At 45.9% G+C, this 18786-nt stretch overlaps 3 protein-coding genes across 4 annotated transcripts; 2 read left to right on the top strand and 1 right to left on the bottom strand.

Moving 5' to 3' along the window:
* The first annotated feature begins 474 nt into the window (after nt 1-474).
* On the top strand, nt 475-4620 carry LOC101781260 (probable mitochondrial adenine nucleotide transporter BTL1). The gene is made up of 5 exons (XM_004973904.3): nt 475-923; nt 2679-2773; nt 3171-3504; nt 3701-3938; nt 4092-4620. Exons 1-5 carry the CDS (start codon nt 708-710, stop codon nt 4340-4342), a joined length of 1134 nt encoding a protein of 377 aa, XP_004973961.1. The 5' UTR covers nt 475-707; the 3' UTR covers nt 4343-4620.
* An 86-nt stretch (nt 4621-4706) lies between these two features.
* Nucleotides 4707-7753, top strand: LOC101785582 (exocyst complex component EXO70A1). The gene is made up of 2 exons (XM_004974802.4): nt 4707-6201; nt 6305-7753. Exons 1-2 carry the CDS (start codon nt 5431-5433, stop codon nt 7622-7624), a joined length of 2091 nt encoding a protein of 696 aa, XP_004974859.1. The 5' UTR covers nt 4707-5430; the 3' UTR covers nt 7625-7753.
* A 987-nt stretch (nt 7754-8740) lies between these two features.
* On the bottom strand, nt 8741-17489 carry LOC101781651 (pumilio homolog 5). 2 transcript variants are annotated; one of them, XM_004973906.2, is made up of 10 exons: nt 17170-17489; nt 14005-14620; nt 11744-13146; nt 11496-11637; nt 11237-11344; nt 10194-10406; nt 10006-10116; nt 9688-9882; nt 9212-9383; nt 8741-9118 (listed from the first exon to the last, which is right to left on the bottom strand). In XM_004973906.2, exons 2-10 carry the CDS (start codon nt 14614-14616, stop codon nt 9096-9098), a joined length of 2979 nt encoding a protein of 992 aa, XP_004973963.1. In that variant the 5' UTR covers nt 14617-14620; nt 17170-17489; the 3' UTR covers nt 8741-9095. The 2 variants fall into 2 exon arrangements, with proteins under 2 accessions (XP_004973963.1, XP_022683140.1); XM_022827405.1 differs by lacking the exon at nt 17170-17489 and adding an exon at nt 15531-17112.
* Between the last annotated feature and the right edge of the window lie 1297 nt (nt 17490-18786).

Below are 18786 nucleotides of genomic sequence, written 5' to 3'. Positions count from 1 at the left end.
TACAACGTGGGCCATACCGCATTTAGCACTACAAGGATATTATTGGTGGGCCCAAAAGGTCATCGGTCGTCGTCGCCTAGGGAAAAGGACCTCGATTTCGTACGCTAGCCCTCACCTTCTCGCCTATTTCTCATGTCTCGATAGCCAACGATGATAAAACCACACCAGTCCCTCTCATGAAAAAGGCCAGGAAGAATCCTAGTGGGCAAAAAAAAACATGACAACATGGTTTTGTAAACGTGCCAAAATCCAGGAAAATATCAATGCATTCATTCATCAGGCTCGTCTCACTGTCACTGAGCAATGAGCAGCACACCAAGAGCACGTGAAAAAGCACAGCCAAGGAAACAGCAAGATGGGCAGACGCGTAAATTCTCTGCGCGTTCTCGAAAAAAGAATACACGTACAATATTGTGAATTTGCAGATAATAAAAACAGGGAAATACGGGATAAATACGCCACCGCGCTACCCCCTACGCGCCGTGATTCCGTGAAGCCGTAGACGTCTCGGGCTCTCAGCGCAGAGCTTTGCCAAGATTCCCTCTCTCCGGCGCCACCACCCTTTTTCTTTCTCCTCCTTCCCTCCCTTCCCCTACAAAAGCCGCGAGAAGCGGCGGAGACGAGGACTAGGAGGAGGACTACCCTTTTGCGCCTGGGCCCCTCCCGCTCTGCCGCATTCGCGTCCCCGACCCGCTCGAGTAGGAGCCATGGGCCTGGAGGAGGCGGGGCGCGCCGCCGCCGCCACCGGCAAGAAGCTCGCGCTGGCGAGCATCAGCTTCGCGGACGTCCGCGTGGGCGCCGCCGGGGGCGCCGGATACAAGGACGACCTGCTCGTCGTGGGGCTGCCCGTGCCCAAGGATGACGGCCTCGACGTCGTCGGGGACCTGGCCGTCAGGCTGCCGGATGTAGGCGCCGCCGTCAGGGTGAGTAACTGCAGATCTCAATGCCTCCCAGCTATTATGCTCTGTTTCTGTATGTGTGACAGTATGAGTGTGAAACGGTAGCTTTTGTACTGAACATGTGGTTGAAACGATTGGGATGATTTTGGGATTGGTTTGGGCACACACAGGCGGGAGCTTGGCTTTCTTGTTCACAGCGTGGATATGAGAATATGATTTGCGAGCGCTTTGAACTGGAATGAGATTTTTTTATGTAAAGGCGACAGCTTTTTTTTTATTATTCATGGTTATTTCCTGATGTATATTCTGGGAATGATTCAACCGGAAAATAGTTTCTCATGCTTGAAGGTTCAAGCTGCGATTAGCTTCAGTGCCGTCCATTTTGCTGTGCTTCTAACTTTTCGATGTAGAAGTTTGGAACTACTTGTTTGATATGTTCTGTGAGCATACTGTTTGTAGCTTTCGTTAAATTTTTGTCAGAAGTACGAACTTCTGATAAAGATATTAAAGTACCTTGGTTATCCATTTCAGTAGTTGATTAGCTGATGGTTAACAGTTGGTAGGTGTTGGTAATTTTGTACTTGCTCCTGATCTAGATGGGCATCCCAAATTGCTGCCGGTGGCTTGCTGTGGTGAAGTATAATTTATTTCAGATCGTAGTACTTCTATTTTCTATTGAAATGATGAAGTTAAAGCGCTTCTAAAGTTCTAACTGTAGGATTAGGTTGATGTGTGCACTGGGTCCCATTGCCATGTGTCCGTGTCCCAGGCCTGCTGAAAGTTTTTTGTACTTATCTTAGGTAGATATTTCTTCTGAAGCAGACCTGGAGATGATCAGTTGAAAGCAATAGTTGTACTGTAGCTTGTTCTGATAAGTATTCCGAGTGAGCAGAATTTTGCCTTCCATTTGAGTTCCTCTGTATCTATCATTTTCTTTGGACATGAAATTTTGTGGAAGATAGTGAAGCTTGCAGCAGACGCTGCCATTTATATCATTAGTTTATTTATAGTTTGATTAGAGCAAGTAGTGGCATACCTGAATGAATTTGATTGTTTCCACACTATTCTTCCTGGCATCTTTTGTGCTATATGTTCCTTTCAAAAATAACATTAACTTTTGTCCTTCGGAACCCAATATTTTCTTACTCTTTATGCATCTACTCCATGTAGAATATAAGTGTCTTCTAGTTTTCCTGTCCACTTCCAACTTCCAAGTTGGACCGAGTATTGTTAAAAAACTACAGTACAACCCCCCAGCTGTTTGTGATGTTACTTCGTCCTAGGAACTTTCGTCCCAACTGCTAGGCATATATAACCCACTGAGCTGCAGTGTAAAAATTCGTAGCTTGGGTCAAGGTTCCAGACTGAGGACGTTTCCTAAAGAAAAGGAAATGCTGCAGTCTGGATTAGGTTTTTGACAAAATGTATAACATGCTGATAATAGCTTTAGATAACACTCATCCAGTTAGCTGAATATGCAGGTGCCTATCTAGATTAACAGGTGCAACAACTGATGCTTTAGTGAATGTGCAAACTATATTTATCACTAGGTTACCTGCTGTCTTTCAATAGGCATAAAGAAATAGCAATAATTGTACATTAGGTTTTCCACAGCACCTCCATTGGAATTTTGCATCAAACACTTGTAGCAGCTTTAGGATTATTACAAAGTGGTAACTTCCTGGAAGACTTTCTTTGCTTGAGTTCTTCTAATTGTTCCAAAGTGCTGATGGAGTTATGAACCATTGATCTCAGTTCTCAGACTTGTATCTAATGCAGACTTTTCTGAGGAATAGAGAAGTTGCGGAATTCGTCAGTGGAGCAATGGCTGGGGCAATGACTAAGGCTGTTCTAGCTCCTCTAGAAACAATCAGGTATTTGTCAATACTTTGGCCTATTCATTTATCTATCCATGTTACTAAGTTTGACGCCTTGCTAATTACAAGTTCTTAATATATTAGTGTGGTAGGATGAGTAAACTTGGCTCTTAACACACTTGGCATGCTGCTTCTTTCATGCTTGCTTTTCTTTGTGAGATTGATGCTCTTCAGAGTTCAGAGTATTACGCGTGTTTAAAAGTTGGAATGGTCTGTTGACTATAGTATGATAATTATGCAATACTGCTTGTTCATTTCAAAATAATTTACTGCAGCAAGCCCATTCATTTGTTATAAATTGTCGTTAATTTGTAGAAACATCCAAAGTTTTCTTTCTAGCCTAAAACAAAGTATATACAATACAAGTAAGTTTGTATCGTCTGATCATTTTCAGGACAAGAATGGTTGTTGGGGTAGGATCAAAACATATTTTTGGTAGTTTTGTGGAGATCATTGAACAGAATGGCTGGCAAGGGCTCTGGGCAGGCAATACTATAAATATGCTCCGGATCATCCCAACTCAAGCAATTGAGCTTGGAACATTTGAGTGTGTCAAAAGGAGTATGGCATCTGCACAAGAGAAATGGAAAGAGGATGGGTGCCCAAAGATACAACTTGGCAATTTGAAAATCGAGCTGCCATTTCACTTATTATCACCGATTGCCATTGGAGGTGCAGTTGCTGGAATAGCTAGCAGTTTAGCGTGCCATCCTCTTGAGGTTCTTAAGGTACTTCAGGGCTGAATCTGCATGTTGAATTTTGTGGATGCTATTCATGAAATATATAATTTGGAAGAACTGTCTGGTTTGTAGGTCTACTGTCTATTCAGATCAGTTGCAAGCAACAGCGCTGATCTAATTTAATGATTGTTTAGATCCTTATCGCTGACAGACTATTTGTAATTTTACCAATTTTCTGTCACAGGATCGTATGACTGTCAATCGCGAGGCTTATCCTAGTATTGTTATTGCCTTCAACAAGATTTACCGCGCTGACGGCATTGGTGGTCTTTATGCTGGCCTCTGCCCAACATTAGTTGGCATGCTTCCATATAGTACATGCTACTATTTCATGTACGAGACAATCAAGACTTCTTACTGCCGTGCACAGAAAAAGAAATCTTTGAGCCGTCCTGAGCTACTGGTTATTGGGGCTGTTTCAGGTCAGGACTCAGTGTACTTCGTTTCATCTTGGTAGACAACATACAATTTCTCAGAATTCTTGAACAATATCTAGGAAATGTAATATTCCATTTGCATTAAGGTTCACATTTGAGTAAATCGCTTGTTTTAAACTTTGCTGTTGAATTTTGTAGGCCTAACTGCAAGCACAATCAGCTTCCCTCTGGAAGTGGCAAGGAAGCGGCTTATGGTGGGAGCCATACGAGGGAAGTGCCCACCCCACATGATTGCGGCATTAGCTGAGGTGGTCCAAGAAGAGGGCTTCAAGGGGCTTTTCCGAGGATGGGCAGCGAGCTCCCTGAAGGTCATGCCGACGTCTGGTGTCACTTGGATGTTCTATGAGGCATGGAAGGAGATCCTATTGGCTCCCCAGCTCCATGCCTAGCAAGAGCACGCAGCTCAACAAGGGCATTGGCACTGAGACAGAATAAGTTTGTTCTGCTGTGTGGGATTTCCAATCTTTTTCTCTTTTCAAATCCCACATGTGCCAAGTATCTAGGCAAAAAAGGCCATCTTGTGCGGTTTGGCCGATGATTAGAAGCATTAGTTTGATTATCCTATGCTAACCTGGATTGTCTAATTACTAGCAACTGTTAACAGAAAGGGTATGCATCGGCCCCAATCATTGTTGTGAACACTAATAAATAAATAAGTTACCTCTTCTGGGATGTGCCTTGGGATGTGCCTTGCAAGTTATTGAGTTGCATGCACCAACCAGTTCAACCTAAAAGTTTAAATTGATAGGGAAAGTTCAACCTAAAAGTTTAAACTGACAGGGAAAGGTGAGCAATTCACTTATACTTCAACACTTCCCCTCACGTGTAGGCTCTCTTAAGCCGCATACGTGGAAATTGGAGTGTGCTGCAATTATTTTATTTAATTGTGCCGCTAGAATTTGAACTTGAGATCTCTGGCTCTGATACCATATTGAATTGTTTGCTCCAACTATTTTAATCCAAAAGCTTAAACTGATAGGAAAAGATGAACAATTCATTTATACTCCAACATAAGCATCCTAGAATTATTTCAGACTTCATGACTCATGAGTCCATGTTACAGTACACTACCTCTAGTCCTCTGCCCTAAAATGATTGTGCTTCCCATCATCAGCAAGAAAAAGGTTATTATTCTTATATATAAAGGAGTCCAATTTTGTAGAGTGAATCAAAGCGGTGGTTGATGCATTGTTTGTATCCCAAATCACAATTGTACAGCTGTAAGATGCATGATGTCTCTCTCATAGGTAATGGCGAAGTGAGGTGCAATCTCCAAGGATAACCATTTGTCCTCAGCCCAGCAGCAAATTTCCAGTAGCAACTTCATCCTCTTCAGTTGCAGCATCCAACGTCCATCCCTCATCGCACGGTGACCAACGTCTCCTAGTCATCATCATCTCTATTACAAAAAGCAAAGGCGCCAATTGTTAGAGAGACCATACACGCGTGTTGCTCAAACAACGGCCGGCCGCCGGCCATGTGCCCGAACGCGTCAACCACGGCGGCCGCCGATGCCGACACCGAGCTCGCAAAGATTCAGGCCTCACGCGCCGCCATAGTCTCGGTCCTCTCCGCCGCTGCCGAGGCCGAGATCGACATCGACGACGTCGGCGACCGCCTGGCCGAGCTGCTGTCCGGCGCCTCGCCGTCCTCCAACCTCCAGTCCCAGGCCGTGGCGGCGCGCGCGCTGCGGGCGCGCATCGACCGCGCCGTCGCCCCGGCCGAACCTTTCCTCGCGGCGCTCCGCCGCGCGTCCGCGCTCGCCGAGGAGGCGGCGCCGCCCGCGGACCCGGCAGACGCCGGGGGCGCGGTCGCGTTCGTCGGCCGCGTGGATCGGCTCCGCGACGCCATCGAGGAGGTCGTGGCGCGCGGGGACGAGGCCGTCCGGAGGGTGGAGGAGGCGGTCGGGTTCCTCGGCCGGACCAAGGCCGCCGGCCGCGGCCGCGTGCGCAGGCTCACCGAGGCCGCTGCGGCGCTGCGCGCGGTGTACGAGGCGGAGGCGGAGCAGATGCGCTTCGAGGGCCCGCTCGACGAGGCGCTCCTCGGCGTCCAGGACCTCTTCGAGGCGCTGCTCCTCAGGCTCAAGCACCCGGCGGCGCCCGTCGATGACGATATTGCTGGCGCCGACGGAGACGACACGGCGCAGTACGAGCTGGGCACCGACGACGAGGTCGAGGCCGCCACAAGGATGGCCAGAACGCTCGCCGGCAACGACTGCCTCGACATCTGCCTTGACATCTACGTCAAGGTGATTCATTTTCTTCCCCTAATCTGTACAACAGCCTTGTTCTTTCTTGCTGCGACAGTTGCGATGTGCGTAACCGAAATAACGGTGGGGTGACGTCACACAGACGAGGTACAGGAGAGCGGCCAAGGCGATGATGCGGCTCAACCCGGCGTACCTCAAGTCATACACGCCGGAGGCCATCGACGACATGGAGTGGGAGTCGCTGGAGTCGGCCATGGCGCTGTGGAGCCCGCACTTCCACGTGGCCATCGCCTCCGTGCTCCCGGCGGAGCGCCGGCTCTGCGCGCGCGTGCTCGAACCCCTCCCACCAGCGGTCTGGCCCGAGTGCTTCGCCAAGATCGCCGCCCGCATCGCCGCGGCGTTCTTCCGCTTCGCCGACGGCGTGGCCGCCGCCGCGCGCGAGCCGCAGAGGCTGTTCAAGCTGCTCGACATGCTCGACGCGGTGGTCCGGGAGCGGGGGCGCCTCGAGGAGCTCTTCTCCGGCGAGTCCGCCACGCTGGCCGCCATCCGCGAGCGCGCGCGCGAGGTGGAACGCGCCCTGGCGCGCGCCGCCACCGGCGTGTTCTTCGAGTTTGGCCTCCGCATCGAGACGCACTACGTTACCGGCGCCGGCGAAGGCGTCGGCGACGTGCCCAAGATCGTGCGGTACGCCGTGAACTACCTCAAGTGCCTCGCGTCCGACGACTACCGCGGGCTCATGGACGCCGCGCTGCGGGCGGAGCGGGAGCGCGGCGGCGACGAGGACGAGGACGGGAGCGAGGGCGGCGGCGACCGCGCGCCGCCACTCGCCGAGGCGGCGTCGAACGTGCTGGAGGCGCTGCGCCGGCACGTCGAGGCGGCGCGCCGGGCGTGCGCGGACACGGTGGCGTCGCACGTGACGGCCATGAACGCGTACTGGTACATCTACATGCGCGCCCGGGGCTCGGAGCTGGCGAGGCTGGTCGGCGAGGACACCATGCGGCGGCGGTACAAGGCGGCGGCTGAGGAGGCGGCGTGGGAGTACCAGGACGCGGCGTGGACGCCGCTCGTTCGGCTCGTTGCCGGCGGCAGCTCCGGGGCGCCGAGGACCTGGCCGCCCGATGACGCGCGGGGAAAGGCAGCGGCGTTCGCCGACATGCTCGAGGATCGGGTGAGGCGGCACGGCGCCGAGTACAAGATCCCCGACGGCGACCTCCGGGGACAGATCAAGGCCGCGGCGGCCAAGGCGGTGCGCGGCGCGTACGCCGGGTTCTTGAAGGCCAACGACAAGGCCTTGGCCGGCGGCCGGAGGGAGATGCTGCCGCTGGACGTCATCGAGGGAATGGTTGGGCGGGTGTTCGACGAACTGGGCGATGGGGTAGCCGGCAGCGTCGGCCGGGCGAGGAGCAGCCGGAGCCGCCGGGAGTCGAGGGACAGCGCCAATCTCGAGGGCTTTGGCGTCTAAAGAGGCTATGTACTTAAGTTTGTGTTAGAACCAACAAAGAACGTTGTGTTAATTCCTCGAGCCTTTAGTTTTTCATAGACATTGTAAGCCTGACTATATTTCCACTGAGTACCTATTTTTTCTGCTTAACCCTTACGTTTCGTATGGTTCTGATTACTGAAGGTAACGAATTCCATTACGTATGTTTTATTACAGTGGTTTATAATCAATTGACACTATAATTGAATCCCTTATCTAAATAATATCTATACAAACTTGTTAACTGCTCCCCCTACCGTAATCAGATACAACACCCACACCGTAATCTGATTACGTTATCAAAGTGCAACCAAACAAAGATGGTAATCACTCATTCCGCTGCTAAATACACTATAATCTGATTTCCTTTGTGTTCACGTTACCTTAGCACGAACCAAAACACGAAATGCAGCAAATTGAAAGAAAACATCTTTTAGATTTATTTTTTATAAAAAAATAGTTCAATTCCACTAGAGTTTTTTTAAAAAAAATCTACCTTCATTCTCTTTGTTTGATTGCACTCTGGTAACGTAATCAGATTACTGTATGAGTATTGCATCTGATTACGGTGGGGAGGATGGGTAAAAAACTTGTATAGGTATTATTTAGGTAAGGAATTCGATTACAGTATCAAACTATCAATTGATTACATATCACCGCAATCAAACATATGTAATGGTGTTACTTATGTTACATTTGAGCTAACCAAACACCACCTTAGTCCCTTCGAAATGCAGCAAATTGAAAGAAAACATCTTTCATTTTTTTTATAAAAAAAGCAGTTCAATTCCATCAGATTTTTTTTTAAAAAAAATCTACCGTACTGTGCAGGGATGACTAGGTTGCGCACAATTTGTTTTCACTACTAGATAACCCTTTGTCCCTTTGAAATGCAACAATTTGAAAGAAAACATCTTTCAGAAAAAAACAGTTGAATTTCAGCAGATTTGTTTTAAAAAATATAATCTACCGTCCTGTGCAGGGATGACTATTGTGCACAATTTGTTCATCAACACACATACAAAAATGGACGGCGGCTGGTAGCCATGCAGAAAACGCACCTCGAACTGAACTAGAGATCATCTCACAAACTCGCAATCAAGGCAAACATAAGCAGGGCTTTTATCCCAGAACTGCGATGCAAGCAAGCAAATACATTACCAGGCACAGTTGATATGTATCGCATACACACCATAACGCTAAACTCCTTTTTGCACACAGCTAACCGACCACTATTATTCTGTAAATAGGCACACCCTAACATAGATACACTGATGCACACCACTAAGCTGCTGTTCTAGAAACTCAAAAGACTACCCTGGAGAAAGTCACACCTATACATTCTTCGACAACAGTTTTGTTAGCCCGTCTGAAGGTACCAGAGTTCGACTTGTTTTGCTTGATGGATAGCAAAGATCAAGTCACGCCTCCTATGAATAATTTGAGGGTTGTTTCAAGAATCTGACTCGGCAGGTCCTGGAACATCACATAATCAAACATGTTATGATAATTCATCCAAAATAATCATAGAGAAGCCTAGTGTCATTACTAAAGGAAGATGAAACTTACCTTCACCACAGAGCTGCTCAACTCGGCTTACAATATGCTTGCCATAGGTGTACTTCCTCAATGCTTGCAGATGACCCTTTACACGGCTGATGAGGAGTTCCCGCTGACTCTCATTGCATGTTTCGAGTATCTTCTGAACCACATAATTAGCAAACTGGTCCTTCATCATTGCCTAATTGAACATAATAAATGGTTAGCAAATATAACCTAGAATCCAGACAAAGGGAGACAAAGTTACAGACGAAAAGAGGCTCCTTCAGTTCATTTGTGACCATGACATGCACAGCTCCAAGAAGCTGAAAACACAGAACTGAAAGGCAGACACTCATGGCATTATCTGATTTGGATGCTCCCACATATATGCCATCTTCCCACCTCAGACCAGTTCATTGTAGCATTATTTCATAACCTCTCTGGGTCTGGAAAGAAGGATATGGATGATAGAAAAAACACGGAATTGCAAGTATTATACATACCAGCAAATTGTCATTGCCCTCTGTCTGCTCCACAATCTGCCTGATCAGAAGATCCCGCTCCGCAATGTCACCATGCTGAAAACACTTCTCTATCACATTTGATGCGAATTTATTTTGGCTCATGGTAACAACCTGTCCAGCCAATTTAGTAATAATTTGGCTCCTCTCATGAGCTTTTCCTCTTTCTAGAACATGCTGCAAAAGAACCAGAGAGAACAATAAGCTGCCAAGCAAGACGGAAACATATCAAACATTGGTAGGATCATAGGAGAAAAGGTGTCTGAGTATCCACCATATCAAATTACAAACAGATTTTACCTGTGTAACATAGTTGCCATACTGATCTTGAGCAAGGATGCACGCTGACTGCAAAATCTCATCTATTATGCACTGGCCTTGTGAATTACCACCACAATGCTCCAAAACTCTCTGCCCAGTAAGATATACATTAAACAGAGCACCAGAATCTCTCACCAAATTTGAATGTAATATTACTGTAAATTCACCTGAATTACACGGCAACCATATGGGTGCATTGAAAGGTTAGCAACTTGTCCTTGAAAAGCAGATACTATGAAACCAATATGTTCAGTAGGGACACATTCAATGCACTTCTGTATAACATGATTTCCATTTTGATCACGAACACATCGCATAACATGTCCATCAAGCTCACGAACTAGATCTATTTTCTGGTCAATTTCCATAACTTCAAGAGCCTGCTTGTTTCCAGAGAGGGGTTAGTGGAAGCAAGAATCAATAATGGTAGCTGTTAATTGCTTACACTAAGCTAGATGATAGCAAGAATCACATGAGAAACTAAGCTGTAAGTTGCTTGCACTGAATCACCAGTTCCAGTTACATTAGCAGATTAAGCAGTAATTTCTAGGTATACAGAAAGAAACCATTTTGCATATCATAAATACTTTCCCCTCAGAACACTATACTGATTACAAAAAATACCCCTCTAACAGTGGCATGCAGTGGATATGGATGTTGCGATAGAACCCTACTTTTTTTTTCTGCAATACAAAAATGAAAGGAAAAAAAAGAAAGAAAGAAAGACTTTATGTACAGAGACAAATATTAGTAAGGGAAAACACTGATCAGTATAGCACAAACTAAAAGGAATTGATCCTGCAGAAACTTATGATAATATATTAAGACACCGCAAGTTTCAAATGCTCACTCCACTACTGCTGCTATTCTCGTATAAACCTTAATTGCAATTTTGATATGAACTTGTCCAATAAAAGTTGTCAAATGAGCTACAGTAACTATCACCGCATTCAGGATCACCCAGTTTTACCACGACTGAAGCCATCTACCACTGGCACATGTAATTAGTATCACCCAGGATATCACTTAACTAAAGCCAGGCAGATTTGGAAGCGGTTTGAGACTTAGTATAACAAGTTGTTGAAAAGAAATGCTATACGCAAACAGAATTGAGGCATAGGTTTGGATAAACATAGTCTGTGTTTCTATGATTATTACAAAATATAGCCACATTTAATATAAAACATATTAAACAAAAAATAAAGAGTACCTTCTGAATTACTCTGCAGCCATACATCTGAAGACTCAAAGGCAAAACATGACCAACAAGCTTAGTGGCAAGATCCCTCCTTTGCTCACGAGTTCCATGTTCAAAGAACTGCAGTAATTACATGTCATTTCTTCTAATACAACTCAAGTTTACTGGCTACTTGTTACAAGGCTCTATGCGAGATTAAGTGACTAGATGTTGCATGCAATATACAAAAAATTTATTGTGGGCTAGGAGATTCACCCTTCCAACAGCATACCTTTTGGATCACATAGTTCCCAAAAACGTCAGTCATTAATGATGCAGCATGTGGAAGAACTTCTGTAAACACAGATGCCTTCTCTTCGGCAGTGCAGTTTTCCAACTTCTGCTGTATGAATCGGCTACCATGTTGGTCAGCACTGAGATCAAGAATACATACAGAATTAGCATACAAACCTTTGTTTCTTAGAATGGATGTTAAGACAGGATATGGACTAAATCAATAATCAACATCAGACAACTAACCTGTATTCCACTATACGACCTGTGATATCAGATAGCTCAACCCTACGTGCTCTGTTGGACTTCAATTCTTCTAGGAAAGAGCAGGCCTTTGGTTCATCAAACTTCTGTCTTTCTCGCTGTCCTTGAATCCCAGAATTAGCAGTAATATTTCTTGAGGGGGACTGAAATCCAGAGTCATTTCTCCTACCAGGAGGCAATGCTCCAGGCAATGTTTGTCCCTGAAACACCGGACTTGTAGGGTAACTCATCGGTACTCCAACATAGGGTGACATGCCTGGATAATTTGGAACAGCCCCTCCTCTTCTGGCTGTAGGAGAATTAGGAAAACCAGTTCTTGGAAGTTGAAGCCTCTGATCAGATGGGTATGCAGTTTGAGGTATCATCTTTTGTGGATCAAAGCTTTCAGCTGGATTCCCAACAACAGTAAATCTCGGGACCATTGGATTGTATTGATTTCCACCATTATACTGAAGTAATGAGGGCTGCTGAAAGAAATGAATGAAGTTTGGGTCAGGAATGGATGGCTGCATACCAACCCCAAGTTGTCCGTACATTTTATATGACTGCATAAAATCTGTTCCCCCAGTAGGATTCCCTGTTGAAGGAAAACCAGATGGCCTGCCACTAAAGCTTGGAGTCATTGGACTGTCAAGAGGTGTAGCAAGAGAACCTTGAGGAGGATAACTGCCCATAAAAGGTGGCAAAACTGAACCAGTTACAGGGTACCCGCCAGTTCCAATTGAGGTTGGAAATGCTGCAGGGTGCAAATTCTGATAATAAGGGCTTCCAAAAGAATTTGGTGTGAAGAAAGGTGTTGTCATACCAAGCTGTGGTAAAAATTGCTGCATGTCACCAGTAGGCAACTTAAGCTGAGTATGAGCCAAGTTATCAGCAAAAGGAACATGGGAAAGATGTGGTCCTTGAGGAGTCATTTGAATAGGATCACCTTGGGCTGGGAGCAAGGGGCCATACTGCTGCAAGACATTGTCCTGCCACTTCTGCTTAACAGATGAGGATGAATGGTCATCCAAACTCAACTTCAAATTCTTCATATTGGATTCCACATTATCAAGCTCAGTAACAGCTGCACCACTGCCAAGCACAGCATTTCCAAGTTTGGTGTCTATGGCCAGCTTTTCTTGCTGAGAAGTTTGCATACCAGTTTTGCTACCAGAATATGATGAACTGGAAAGGGGTGACGATGAAAGGTCATTGCTAATAGTACTTTTCAGTGGGCTTTTTGGTGTCCAAGAGTTCAAATCCGATTGCTTGACAGCATCCACTGACAAACTCCTTGATAAATTTATGTCAGAACGTGCAGCCATAGCATCACCAGTGTTGTTATTTGAAGGATTAGAATATGAACTATCAGGCAAAGAAGCAACACTCTGCTGAAAGCTCTCCTGAAGAAAATATAAACAGATGATGATAATACCATTTGTCACAATCAACAGAAAATCAAAGCATTAATTCAAACTTCATTGTAAATGCAAAAAGGAAAGAGTAAAGTAAGAATTAGGAAGGAACAAGCAAATACAGTAAGACTTAATTCCATAAAGCACAAATGTTGCACCACACTAGATTTCTTTTAAAACTTGTTAACAGCTTGCAAGCAGTAGCAATAGATTTTGGAAAGCAATTATATTTTACTGTTTTCACATAGGTTTACCAACTAACAACTGTTATAATAGAACATAAAACGAGACAAATCTTTTCCACATTTTTGTTAACTTTAAAAAATACCAAAGTGATCTAGACAGGCTAAAGTGCTAACATTTTGTTTGTCACGTGGTAAGATATGGAGAAACATTGGAGGTTGGAGCAATCAATTTTACATGTATTCAAAAGGAACCTTACTTTCCAGTTTTTATCCATAGATCATTAAATATCAGCTAAAGCAGGACTGAAATGTTGGACCGTGACATAAGATAACAATTGCATAAGTATGATGAAAAGTTGATATATTATTTCCAGTTCAAGCAAGTAAAAAGATAACACCGTCCCTACTCACTCATCCCCCTAAAGCCAATCATAAGTTGGATACAATATTACAATCAAAACCCAATCCAGTTTTCCATGTCACTACAACTACCAGCTAGCATGTTTCAACCATATTTCACTATTTTTCTTTGGTACATATAACTACAGATTGAATGCATGCAAAAAGCCTGAACCAAAAATGGCACATGTAGATAAAGGTAGAATTAATGCAACGGACCTGACAGAAAAAAAGGAGTATTTAATTCATGTCAAGCACTTACCAGCATAAAATCCTGGCTCTCAAAGTTGGATGTACTGGAGATAATCTGGGCATCCTCCACCGAACTTGAATCCAATCTTGGAGATTTATCATCCTCTGGCTCTTCTTTGTGAGTTGATAGAGTAGATCGAGGAATATATATGGAGCCTTTGCTGCTGTTATCTTGGGAGACCACCCTCCATTCTTTAGCCTTGCCAACCCGGTTCATTAATCGGCGGCTCTCCCTCGAAATAAGTGGTGGAGGGAGCCTTGGGTTCAGATTCACCTTGGACCCATAATACTCAAAATATGCTGGATCACCACGCAGTTGCTCCTCAGACTTGGAACTGTCAGTCATGTTATCCAAGCTTGCTAAACTGGCTTCAAAGCTCCCACTCTGCTGGCCAATGAGATGACCAAGAGCAGCAAGAGATCCTTCCATGCTAGGCGGTGCACTTCCACTGCGATTTGGGACAGATTCCCTCCAGCCACTATAAACCCCTGTGCCATTATCCACAAATCCCAAATCTTCCCCTGAAAGGCCACCAACTGATGAGTCAAATGCACCAAAGCCCTTACTCCAGTCCCTAGCCCCTGTCCCACCAATTAATCGGACAGCACTCTCAGTAGCCATTAGACTGCAGAGAAAGAAATTGGCCGGTTAGTGCCCATCAATAGATAAAATATGCAAGCAGCACATCCTTTATTACTTTCTCAACCAGATTATTGAAGCCTACATGTTTAGTAGTGCAGCAAGTAACAAGAATGGGAGTGTCAAGCAAATGCATTCTAGATTTCATTTCTAGGGGTCCATATTGGATAGAACAAGCTAACAGAAAAACGTACATGAAGGGTAACTAGTCATGCTGCTTTAACCAGATAATACCATACTTACATAACCTTGATAGCTCGGGGCCTCAATTTAAACACAGAAACATAGCAGTGAATCTCAATTGATGTAAATGACAAATCACAAATGAAAAGGTTGCCAAAGTGAGCTAAGGCACCAAAAGATAAGGCCTTTGGGATGTAATCATCCATATATTCGTCAAGTTGTACACAAACCTAGGCCACTCCCTAACTCAGCACTGCTCTCCCAGTCAATCTAGGGCAGGCGGGCAAGAGGGGGGGGGGGGGGGGGGTTGATAAAATTTCGATACGAGATCAGAAGATTAGCTGCTGGACTAATTCCCCAAGAGAAAGCACCCTTTTTTCACAAACAAGCCTACAAGAGGGCACTCCAAAAACAGTCGAAACACTGGAAGGGTGGCCAAATTCAGGAACACCCACAAACCCTTGTTGACAATTTGACAGCCACAAGACATCCCTGCAATTCCACCAACAGGAACCCTTGAATCCGATCCCAGAATCACAGCAACGCACACATTCACCTCGCTCAAAGGAAACTAGCCAACACTCAAGCAGTCAAGCTCCAACTACAGCCCTAAATCAACCCCAAAAATCCAGCAACCACAAGCGTGCTCAGGATCACACGGCCACACCATTCAACAGGAGAGAGAACGAAATACGGAGAGGGAAAGGAACGACCTTGTGGCCCCCGATCCAGCTGGCCGGCAGCCGGAAACCCTAGGCGACCAAGCACCAGCGCCACCACCAGTGGTTCCCCTCCCGAAGCTCGCCGTGACAAGCTTCTCCCTTTCTCCAGAGGCACCAATAACCTCAGCCTTATCCACCCCATTGAGAACACTCACTCTCTCTGGCATGAGCTTTCCTTTCCTCCACCTCCGTTTTACTCTCTTTCTTTTGTGACTCAGTGGACAAGAGGATGGATGACAGGCGGGGTCGAATGGGTGCGGCCGTACTGATCGGTCGCTTATAAAACCTGCAACCACCTGTGCCTGTGCGGCTAGGCTGGGTGCCACCGTGGTGGCATGCTTTGGGAGGCATGCAGTGGGGATGGGACAAACAGGGTCACAAGGCATCGTTTGTGTAAGGTGAACTAGGACAGCAGGATTATGCGGTAGCAGCACTATGCATACACGGACATTGGGGACACGCATTAAGCTTTTCTTGGGAAATAAAGAGGAAACAGATTTTTTTTTTGAGGAAAGAATGGACCTTTGAGATGGCAAATGTATTGCTAAAGGTAAACCACCATAGGTATGATACTAGGAGGTGAAATAAATTGCTTACATTTTTGTCCTTTCATCTAGACTTGTTTATTTAGTATTGTGCATATAATAATTTTTCTTAGGAGGAAAAATGAGAGTTCTTCTCATTATTACTTTCTGCAGGTATCAATGAGAAATTGGATATTTGGTGCTCATGAATTGAGTAAAATCTGCAAGTAAAACAGCTTTTATTACTTTCTCAACCACTTATTGAAGCCTAAATGTTTGGTAGGCAAACAAGTAACAATAATTCTGTCAAGCAAAGGCATTATAGATTTTATTTCCAGCAGTTTATGTTGCATAAAAGAATAAGCATGCAGAAAACATACGCAAAAGGTAATGCTACTTGGGCCTGGTAAGTAATACCATAATAACCAAACTATGACCGCTCAGGGCCTCAGAACAAATGAAAGAAACATAGCAGTGGAATCTCAATTGATGTAAATGACAAATGTACAAGTTGCCAAAGTGAGCCAGCCAAATTGGTCACACGTTTGCTAACATCCAGCGCCCCAACTGCAGTTACATTTCAGATGAGGCACCAAAAAGACAAGGCCTTTGGAGTGCAATCATGCAGATATCCATCGAATTGCATACCAACATAGTCCCCTGCCTACACCAGCAATCCGGCACCTCCCATTCCCCCACGCAATTTAGTAGGGAAAACATTTTTTTCACACTAGATAAAAACACGAGCTTGCCGCTGGATTAATTCCCCAAGCGAAAGCACACTTTTTTTTTCACATACAGACAAAGCCCACAAGGCACTTGAAACCAGCTGGAACACCGGAAGAGTGACCAATTTCAGGAAGCCCAGAAACATTCCCGCGATTCCATCGAAGGAAGCCCTTCACCCCCACGAACCCCAGAATCACAACAACGCACGCATTCCCTCGTGCAAAGGTGGGCTTGCCAGCACTCAAGCAGCCAAGCTCCAGCCACAGCCCAAAAAAAATTCCCCAAAAATCAAGCAAACGCCAAGCGCGCTAGCAGGCCGCCGCCACACCAGTCAACAGGGGGGAAGACGAGACACGGGGAGGGGGGAAAGGCGCGACCTTGCGGCCTCCGAGCCGGCCGGACGGCGGAACCCGAAACCCTAAGCTGCCGAGCAGCTCCACCAGCGCCGCCGCCGCCGCCGCCACCAGCAGCAGCCCTCCTCCGGATGCTCGCCCGGGCGACAAGCCTCGCCCCCCTTTCTCCGGAGCCACCAACCACCCCGGCGGCCTTATCCACGCCTTCCGAAAACACTCTCTCTCCTCCAGAAGCTTTCCTTTCCTCCTCCACCTCCTCCTCCGCTTTTCCCTCTTTTTCTTTTGCGACTCGGTGGAGACGACGATGGACGACGAGAGAGGGAGGGGGTTGAATGAATGGGTGCGTGCGGCCGTACCGATCGGTCGCTTCTAAAACCCTCGAACCGCCCTGCTGCTGGGCCGGGCGCGACCGCGGCGGCGTGCTTTGGGGTTCGTGCCGGGGCTTGATGAGCGGCGGCGATGGGACGGACAGGGTCACGAGGCGTCGTTTGCGTACGGGGACCTAGGACGGCAGGATTCTGCGGCGGCGTCGCTACGCGTACACGGAGATTGGGGGGGGACGCGCTTTACGCTTTCCTTTGGAAAAAAGACAGTGGATTTTTGTGTTTTTTAAATTTTAAGGAAGGAACGGTGGGGTTTTGAGACGGCAAATCAGCAAATATCTTGCTAAAGATAATAAATATAATATCTATGTATTAGGAGCGTGCTTGGTTCCTAGCCTCATCTCGCCATCGTGAACTTTGAGACGCCACATGACCCAGGCATCTGCATGGTTTGTCACAAAGATATAGCGCGCCATAGCGTTTCCTTTGTTTTCATTGTTGTTGTGGCGCAATTTTTTAACACCGCATGTTAGGCATTGCTGCAAATACGTTGCGGACAGTTGTGGTTAACAACCAAACAAGCCTAGGAGACGATAATGTTATTTTTATCCTTTCATCTAGATGTTTGTTAGTGTTGTGGTTAACATCGATAATGTCTATATGTTTTTTAGTGTTGTGGTTGACATCGTTTGTTAAGAGGGAAAATGGAAATGGACGTCCCTCTCATTTTTCTAGAGACGGTTATGAAGCTCTCAGAAAGAATTGTATTATTTTGGACTTGTTTAGCTACTGCTCCTGATTTTTAGTGGGAACCGAATTTTGGAGAGAGGTTATTTTATGGTTGAAAGTGATTATCTATAATTCTCTATGATTAACTTTATGAATAAAGATTTTATGCGCGAGAAGTGATCAGGATAAGCTACCTTTTTCCAATTCATATCCCCTTGATTTAATTAAGATAATCACTTCTCTTAAAAATTGTTTGACAGAGCTCCTCTCGTCTACTCTAGGAGCTCTACTGCCAACCAGGACAAGCAACAATTAAAGAATCTTTTCATTTTTTCCTTTTTTATATTTTCCTTTTTTACTTGCTGGGCTAAGTAAGTTGGCATTCTTGTGGTGTACTGTCTGTCTCTTCGTAGCAGATGCCATTATTTTAAGTCTTGTTGACTCCTTCCACCACTGCCTGCTGCTAGACGCTACGGTCCTGAAGGAAACGTCAAGGGAACGTACTCTACCATTGCATGGAAAGAGCTCTGAGCTTTTGACCTGATCCAGCGTCAGTCTTATTCCATACTCCCTTGCGAGTTTAAAATTT

This window comes from Setaria italica, chromosome VI (genome assembly GCF_000263155.2).
Source record: "Setaria italica strain Yugu1 chromosome VI, Setaria_italica_v2.0, whole genome shotgun sequence".
NCBI lineage: Eukaryota > Viridiplantae > Streptophyta > Magnoliopsida > Poales > Poaceae > Setaria > Setaria italica.
This window is presented reverse-complemented; position numbering and strand designations above follow the sequence as displayed.

Excerpts from the sequence above, each read along its gene's own strand:
- LOC101781260 (XM_004973904.3), top strand. The coding sequence starts at position 708 with ATGGGCCTGGAGGAGGCGGGGCGCGCCGCCGCCGCCACCGGCAAGAAG. Across the intron at positions 2,774-3,170 it reads GCTCCTCTAGAAACAATCAG|GACAAGAATGGTTGTTGGGG; the intron begins GTATTTGTCAAT and ends GATCATTTTCAG. Across the intron at positions 3,505-3,700 it reads ATCCTCTTGAGGTTCTTAAG|GATCGTATGACTGTCAATCG; the intron begins GTACTTCAGGGC and ends TTTCTGTCACAG.
- LOC101785582 (XM_004974802.4), top strand. The coding sequence starts at position 5,431 with ATGTGCCCGAACGCGTCAACCACGGCGGCCGCCGATGCCGACACCGAG. Across the intron at positions 6,202-6,304 it reads GCCTTGACATCTACGTCAAG|ACGAGGTACAGGAGAGCGGC; the intron begins GTGATTCATTTT and ends GACGTCACACAG.
- LOC101781651 (XM_022827405.1), bottom strand. The coding sequence starts at position 16,003 with ATGCGTGTCCCCAATGTCCGTGTATGCATAGTGCTGCTACCGCATAAT. Across the intron at positions 9,883-10,005 it reads ATGGCAACTATGTTACACAG|CATGTTCTAGAAAGAGGAAA; the intron begins GTAAAATCTGTT and ends GTTCTTTTGCAG. Across the intron at positions 9,384-9,687 it reads AGGGCAATGACAATTTGCTG|GCAATGATGAAGGACCAGTT; the intron begins GTATGTATAATA and ends ATGTTCAATTAG.